General features: G+C 39.1%; 1 protein-coding gene across 1 annotated transcript in view; it reads right to left on the reverse strand.

The window, feature by feature from the left end:
• Positions 1 to 8,661, reverse strand: part of glra1 (glycine receptor, alpha 1) — a 126,055-nt gene extending 117,394 nt beyond the window's left edge. The window contains exon 1 of the mRNA XM_042419040.1: positions 8,591 to 8,661. Within this exon, the coding sequence (XP_042274974.1) occupies positions 8,591 to 8,661 (71 nt within the window). The remainder of the gene's footprint in view (positions 1 to 8,590) is intronic.
• Between the last annotated feature and the right edge of the window lie 402 nt (positions 8,662 to 9,063).

Raw genomic sequence — 9,063 nt, forward strand, 5'->3', positions numbered from 1 at the left:
AAAGTCGTCTGCTTTGAATAATAATTTGTGTCCAGTTCATCTACTCCTTCTCCCTCATCCAGAAAGCATACTGGACCATGATTGGCTCCAAACTAGTCGTGATGTCACTGTGAATGAACAAACTCTGCACATACGTCATTCTGCACAGTGAAGCTCAAATGTCCAACTGCATTTTTGAGTATAAGGGGACTGTAAACTTCGTTTTGAACATTTTAGAATATTTTCTAATTACATATGTAAAGCCAGCTAATGCCTGATATCAGAGCCTTTAATCATAGTATTAGCATCAATCTGTGATCAGCTATTATATAATGAAATATTATTAAGTTCCCGTCTACTTCTGCTTCAGTATTTCGTATGTTTCACAGAATTTCTTTCAGCAACAACAAAGAACCGAGCAAAGCCTTCTACCCACAACTTCCCTGAACGAATAATGGATTCAAAAATTAAATAAAATATATTAGCAGCCATGTTTCAAACAGGAAACATCAGATGTTAATAGTTAAGCTATTAATAGTCTTTTTTTACATATCTGAGACAGAGTCCTTTCAATGCTGATGCCTGATAAATTAAGGAGGATGTAACATTTCTATGTCTATATTTTTAATCTTGTGCTCTACTGGAATATCTTTGCATAATTAACAATTAAAAAAACTGCTTATTTATCTTATAACGGCCCTTTATGCAGCCCCTCTGTCTGAAACAGGGCTTTTGACTTGAAGGGAGCATTTTTACCATCTCAAGTTTTGGAACTTTTACTGTGTTTAACATAGACATCCAACATTATAACAGTATATAAATGACAGAAAATCATAAAAAAAGCATGTTATGTCCTCTTTAGGTGAAATATTTTAGGCTATACAATTCCTGCCTGTCACTCTTCACATTTTTTACCACTCCTGAATCTTAGCAGGTCTATCTAGACTTTAAACTTGAATGGTTTGCTTTCAAGTCTCAAGACTTAAGGGAGTCTGAAGTAAGTCGAGCGGTCAGGTCCAGGTTACTTCTCAGGTCTTTAATTTTGTGACCCAAGTCTGATTCAAGTCCAGGTCTCAAGTGTACTAGCTTTGATATTTACCACAACTATGATATGATATAAAAGCAGCAACAGTGCTCTGTTTTCCCCTGTGAATAACAGCACAAGAGAACAAAAAAAAATCCCCTTTTCTTTCTTTTTTTCACTCAAGTTTGACCTTGTACTTCACAAAAACAACACAGAACAGACATTATTTTCTGCTCGATATGTTCTAGTTTGAACTTACAATCTGGTTGTAAGAAAAGAGATGTGACTGTAAATACTGCTGACAACCAACACTGAGTCACTCATACAGCTAATGAATGCTACAACTAGAAACGTTACACCGAAGTGAAATATCACTCAAGGTAGCATGACATTCCAGTAAGTCACTCTGTCCCAGCTGTGTTTTTTTTTTTCTATGCGGAGGCTAACCTTTTATTTAATGAACAAACCGTCTGGACCTTCAGTTCAGGATAAGGACTTTTATTTAATATCAAGACTCAACAGTGTCTGACATCCAGGGCTTCTTTACTTAAATCATTTAAGAAAGCCGATGAATGACCTTCTCTGAATTTCTCAATTTCAACATCAATTTACTTCATGAACCCGTAGAGTCTGATTTAATTTATCTTGCGACTTGATGGTGGTGTGTGTGTGCTTTCTCAAGGCCAGCTCAAGGTTACCTTCCAGCCGCAGACAGGTAAATGGCTGCAGGCATGACTGCATATTCGTCCCGCTAATATAAATTATAGATTACATTATCCCTATAGATTCTGCATACGTTTTTCCCCTTGAACAGCTACTTGATGGTGTTGCTCTTAAAGATCTGTGATAGTAGAGCTCATATTTCAGCCCAGAGGTGAATTGTTTAGATTGCATGTTTATATGGACTGCTTGCTGTTTTCACTTGAGAGAGTAAAGCATTTTATTGAATATAGAAATCCATATAGGAAAAGGTCACTCTCTGCACATTTTTCGTTTGGGGTGAAGATGAATAGTTTGCATACCGAGGGGCTGTTGCATGCATGTGTGCATAGTAACGATCTGTGCAAGCACCCACAAATGAGAGAGGCGATCAATCTGTGTTATCACAGGGGTGGCGGATGTGAAATAAGCAAAGCGCCTGATGATCAAAAGAGGGAAGGAACGTTTGTTTGTTTCTCCTGAGAAGCTGAACTCTTGAAACTTGGAGATACTTTAGTTGTTGCAGTTGCACTGTGACAAACAAAGCCGTAAAAACGCAACAAGCCTCGTTGCAAATCATATACGATGTCAGTTTTTTAAATAAATAAACAGAAAGCTACTCCTTTTTTTACATTCTTGCACAATGTTAAAATAATATATTCAGTCCGTAATTGTATCTAAATCAGTGAATGCAAATTTCCCCCAAGTGAAATTTGTGGCAAACTGCACATATGCTCCAGTTTTGGCATAAACCTCTTTTACCTGAAACACACATTCAGAGCAAAACACACATACTCACATATGCAAAGTCAGTGGCACAAATACATGCATACATTGAACATAAGCATCTAGAAATATCCAGGTAACACACACACACACACACACACACACACACTCATGTTGCAGAAGACAACCTGCCAGAGTTTCAAGCGCTAACCTAAAAAATTCTGCTGTTCCAACAACAACCTCCCACCTGGTAGAAAAGCAATAAGGCAAAGATGTCAATGGCTGTTCAAAGGCCTGTCAATCATTTTGACTGACTGATCGGTATTCCCTGATGGTCCTGGTTTGTGTGTTGGAATTCACTGAACGCAACGCTGACCGACTTGATTAATCATTCCTGCCTGAGTGGTCGATACAAGCGGACGCCGAGGAACGAGCCACCTTGGGCATTTCAAGTCTCTGCTGTGGTTCCGGTTTAGACACAATGAATGGAGAACAGTGGAGTAAAGACACTAACACACCCTTTGTTGGCCATGTCAGAGGTCCTGAGCAGCAGCAGAACTGATTGTTTCATCACTCATCCAACTAATTTATTTCATGTTTAGTCAGCTTTTTAGTCAGGTAGCTGCCGTACCATATAATTTACACTTCTTATGTCTTATCACTTCTAAGACGAAGCAAGCGTTGTAGGATTGTTAGCAAAAGGGTAATGGACACTATTTACACTACATTTGTTGTTATTTCGGGATAGTTTGAGGACACTACAGTGTTTGGACATTCAAATAAAATAGCAGAAAGTGAGCTAGATAGCAAGGCAGTTATTTGGGACATACCACACTTTAATTTAATTTAATTAATATATCAGTGTTTTTGCTATACAAGCCAAATAGCCGGGTAGCAAAGCACCATTTCAGGTTAATTGAGTTACATATTCTCAAACTCCAGCTAAGTGATTTGGAGTATAGAGCAACGGACAATAAATGTTTCCCTTCAGACAATTTACTTTGAGTTAAATTATTGCTGCACTTCTAAAAAATATATAATGAAAAGGCTATTTTGCTCTGTTATTGATTTTTAAATCATAATTTTCTTGAGACCAATGAAAAAAAGTGAGTGTATATGGGTTTCAAACTGATGCAGCAATCTGTCTTATTCTTGAGATGATACTGACTGTCTATTGTGATTGTCAGTATCTTAATAGAAGCTTCCAAAAGCTCCAATTTCAGCTGGAAATTTCTCCTGTTTTTGGAGATTTAAAGGTTGAATTGGAGACTTTTGATGGATGTATTTCGGCAGCAGAAACAGTTTCACAATATGTCAAATCTTTTACAGCTCTTTTTTTCTGGTCAATTGATTTTACTCTACATTTTACCTCTATGACAGATCCACTTGCATTCATATTTTACAGCTTGTGCTCTTATCCCCATTGACTAGTCTAGTAATGTGACAGCAGCAAAATCTATTCTTTTTTTCTGAGATAACACCCAAAGGAATCTGTATAGTGAAGAGGTCAAAGGTCAGTTTCACTTGTCTACAAGTGCTCTTCAAACCTCTGACAGTGTCTTAAAGTAAAGCCAGTTCCTCAAAAACCCTGATTAAAAAAAAAACTTCAGTGAAAAGAAGTTAAGATGTGCTGGCAACAAGGGAAATTATCTCACCTACTTGGCACTTTCTGTCACCTGTCTTGACAGAATTCACAGTTGTAAGCCTGAATACAAGATTAAAGGTTTTGTTGAGATGAACATTTCCTGCAGGTCCAATCTCAATCTAAATTCTCTCCTGCTAACGCTCTCCTCTACTGCCTCTTTGATGAATAATAGGAGTGGGGACAGAGCGAGAGGGAGAGATATGTGCGAGCATTAAATGTGTATTCATCAGGTCTGGCCTCAGCCATTGACAGGCTAATCAATGTTTAGTAATAAGGCTGAATGTGGAATGAGGTGTGGGGGGTCCGGGTGGGGACGGAGAGGAAAGAGATATCAATTAAGCAGGGAACTGCAGAGTCCAGGCCCGAGGAGCTGAGACAGCAATACCCTGACTCTGGTTCATTAACTAAACAGAGTGCGCTGAATGCAAAACTCCTCTCTGACTCCCCCCCCCACCCTACCCCCCACACCCACCTCCAACACCACCACCACCACCACCACCACCACCCATCCCAACTGTAAACGGCTGCCTGATTCAATGGAAATGAGGGAGTCATTGCAGCAGGTAGAAAAAAACGTCTTTGATAGTTCATATAATGAAATACCTTCGAGGCCGTGTGGGAAGATAATATCCACACATGATGCAATAAAGCGAAACGTGCAAGGAGCCAGCAGGTTAGAAATGCAAAGCAGCACCCAAACATATTATCAAATTATATTGAGAGATATTTGCATACAATATGCATTCAGTGTAAATTGGGAGAAACAGTGGCTAAAAGTGAATTGGCTCATTCTCGGTTCTTGGTTCATTTCCAAAATGGTGAATCACAAACAAGCTAAAGCTGATCGTTTAGTTTAAAACATCTGGATCCTGCTTGAAGTCATGGAACTTTTGTCAACCAACAACCCTAACCCCAACCCTAACCCTAACCCTAACCCTGGCCCTAACCCTAATCCTAACCCTAAACCTAACAACTGAAGTTGCCTCCTAAAAGTAAAAAAATGATAGATTGTTTTACTTTCTTCATATTAAATAAATGAGTACATGTACCTCATTTCAATTTTGAGGTATTTGTTCTTTTTTTTCTTTTTTTTTTCACTACTTCATACTTCTACCCCAATACATTTCAGAGATGTTTCACTCGACTACATTTATTTGAAAAACTAGTTACCAGTTATTTAGCAGATTCATTTTTATCTTAGTTTATAAATCTGGTAATTTTAGTGAAACTTCCAGCATCCTTTACAGACGGTGGTCAATTTGCTTCCATCGGGGTTGATCTTCTACCTTCCTGAGGGTACAACCAGGTATATGTGGTCTTTCATCTTATTAACTATAACCTTTTCTAAACAAAGTGTTATCTGTGTTTTTTGCTTCTTTGTCTATATTTTGATATTGATTGGTGTGCTGTCTGTAGACCAATGTGTACCTGAGCACATTAAAGCTCTACCCTACTTAAATATCATCCACCTGGCAGTATATAACAAACTTAAAGGGGAACCCCAGTAATTCACTATTGCACTTTGAGGACTTACATGAGACAGATTTAAAAAAAAAAAAACAAAAGGTGAAAAACAGATGAAGCAGACATTGTGATATCCTAGTATAAGGCAAACTCCCAAAACTCTGGATCCTACTATTCCCATAATGCAACTTAAAATTGCCTATCATTAGGCTCTGCCGGTCTGGTAAACACCTACATCTTTTAAACTCTACACCCTGAGTTTTAAATGTAGCCTTTTTTCTTGAAAAAAGTTTCAGAGCCTATCAAAGATAATACCGCTGACATAATCAGGGTTATTTTCTAGACACATTATACAACAGGTCGAGTAGTAATATCTTCCTCGTGACAAGTAACTTGAACTTCAGGTGTAAAATTTGTTGAATGCCGCTGTGAAAGTAGTTAAAATTAGCTCCATCTCAACCAGCTACAACATTAAAACCTTGCTTATGTGTTAATGCATCAGTAATAATAATGATAATAATCCAACAACACTGAAAGGGCCATTCTACATGAGCAAGCTACTTGTACTGTTCATTAGAATGCAGCTCCTTTACTCGAGTAAAATGATTCTTCCATCACTGCGTATCAGTTATCATGTGAAAGTAGTAGTCATTTGAGAAAATGTTTGTCATTATGTCATAATCAGGGTCTTTATAAAAGATGAATGATAAACTTCTTGCTTGAACCCAGTGAGCTCAACTAACCCAAAACCTGCTGCCATCATTTTATGATCCCAGGAGAGCAATTTCAAGCATGTGAAGGGCAGTGACATCTGGCACTTGTTCACTCTTTATTAAATGCATTCACCTTGTTGATGACGCATTAGGTGTCCCATAGTGGCTCGGAGCCAGGTACATCCAGAGTCCAACTACCTCTTTTCTGTCCCTCTGATCTATCCTCTCTACCACATTCCTCTAATCACAGATCAACTTCAGAACAACCTTCAAATCATGATTTCATTATCCTTTCTTTGTGGTTTGATTGGGTCCTGCTACTTGTGTTGTTGATCATTTTTAGACAAGTGGAGTGTTAATAAACTGTACACTAAACTCATAAACGTCTCCATAAACCATACGGCATGACTAATAATACAACCAACATCTACAAGAAACAAACATCTCTTTCTGTTTACAGTAATTTCATTATCAACACAAAACCCACATCTACCTCATCCAGTCAACGTGACTCCATCTGATGTTGACAACAACCTCAAATTCTCATGTTCCTCATTTATCACGGACAAAATGCCGGCTGCATAACGACGTTTCGGTCAACATCGCCCTCGACGGTCCAATCGCAGAGCGGTGCTACCATATGCCCCGCCTACTGCTGCAACATTAGCAAGATGATTTGGTTGCTAGGGGGGCCTGCATGCAGCACGAGAGGGCCTTGATGAATAGGCAACTTTGGAGTGAGCAGAGATGAGTAAATGTTGCTTCCGGCAGGGAGAGGAACCAGAGATGACCTCAAAATCAACATTGGTACACCAGGGAGAAAAAAAATATGGCTGGCTCTAGCTGCTAGCAAAAGTACTCCCTGATTATGTGGCGTGCAAATGTTTGAAACACATATTGTGTCAGTAAAAAAAAAAAAAAAAAAAATGCATGTCTTATTGATGTGTTGTTTTCCTTCTCCCTGGTGTTTTAGGGATTTAGTTTGACTTACGACCTGTGCAGCAGCAGCAGCAGCGGAATGAATGGCTGTTAATCGGTTAATGGATTACTTGTAATGAAAGAAGAAATTACAACCCAAACCTCGCAACAACTGTTTGTCTTATCGAACTGGTGAGACAAATGAGATGAGGATTTTCAGGAGTGAAAGCCATTGTAAGTCAGAGACAAATATAATGATTGAATTTTCACAGCTTCTTTGGGTGAAAAATTCACTTTCACATGGACAGAAAACCCACCATCTACTCAGGGGACAGATTTAGTGATTTGGGAGCAAACACAATCTTGCCTTATTTCCACCCTTTCTCTAACTGGGAATGTTGGTATTGACAGTGGTATAAGAAGTACTCCACACTTTTTTTCTGAAGTAAAACTATGATATTAAAACTATTTATACCACACAGTAAAAGTCCTGCATTCAAATTTTTACTTAAAGTGAAGAGTGAAAGAGAGGTATTATTAGCACAATGTACTTAAATTTATAATAATAACTAATAATAATAATGCTGAATAGTTTAATGATGCATCATATTTTAATTGTAATATTTCGTGAGTAAAATTTGAATCTGCAACTTAACCAGTAACATTTATCTGTTAGTACAATGTTTCCTCTGAAGTAGAAGTAAACAGTAAGTAAGTAGTGTACAACTGCATATTTTTAAGTGCTTTGGGGGCCTTTTGTAAGTTATTTCAGGGTACAATGACTTATAATAGTGACATAATTTCAATATTTTTCATATCTAAACCTCATTATAAAGCTATAGCTGTTTGGGACCCCTTTAGCTGGGGGCCCCAGGCAGTTCCCTACCTTGCATAATGGGAAAGTCCGTCCCTGCATCTACTCACTGATCAACTGGAGCAACGTGAGCTTTAACATGAGTCTGTACGTGCATTTGTCACTGCTATTAAAATCACAAATAAGGGATCATCTAAATGCCATAAAAACATGAGCAGAGTCTTCTTTTCTCTCTTCACATGCCTGTTGACATTCTGGGACAGCACATCAGCGACTTACACCGCCCACTAGCAGTCGCTGTTTGCTCCACATACTGTCCTGCATGGATTCCATGAGACTTAATTCAACTCACTAGTGCGTGCAGGCTGGCGTGCACATGAGCAATAACACACACAACCCAAAGGCAACTTTGATTTTCACATGGATCCTTCCCTTGAATATTCTTCCCTTCAAGACTTCTAAAAAGGGAGCTCTAATTTCCATTCACGTCTCCAAATGGCAGAAAAAAAAGCAATAAAAATGCAAATTTCAATTTTTTATCAAATCCATCCAAATAACACACACATCGTTATTCCCACTCATGAAGTCCATTTCATGCCTCTGCTTACCTGAAAAATACTACCGTTTCCCACAAATAGATCCCCAGCGCGTTTAGTCGGCACATTTTTGCCAGTCTCATTTTGTTTGGAGGGGGTGGGGGGGTGAAGGTGTTGCTGAAGGGGGGGTGGGGGGGTCACACTCTTGAGAGGCTGAATTTCCCCTTCAGAAAAAAAAAAAAAATCCTTTAGTGGTGGAAAGGGAGGAGGAAGAGGAGGAGAGGGGAGGGGGGTTTATGGTTATGGTTTATGACCTCCAAGGTGAGCCGAAAATGTTTCCGCTTTTTTTTTGTGTGTGTGTGTATTTCAGATCCCGGAGTAGCCGGTGTTGAGCCGCGGGATGCTCATGACCTCACCGGCCATGAAATCATGTGTCCGCTCTCACGCCTGCAGCGCCGCCACCGTAGAGCGGGAAAATCCACAAAATCCACCCCGAAATTGTTTTCAGGACCACGGACAGAGACAGGAAGAGACACCGGCGGGGC

This window comes from Thunnus maccoyii, chromosome 8 (assembly GCF_910596095.1).
Source record: "Thunnus maccoyii chromosome 8, fThuMac1.1, whole genome shotgun sequence".
In the NCBI taxonomy this organism is placed as follows: Eukaryota; Metazoa; Chordata; class Actinopteri; order Scombriformes; family Scombridae; genus Thunnus; species Thunnus maccoyii.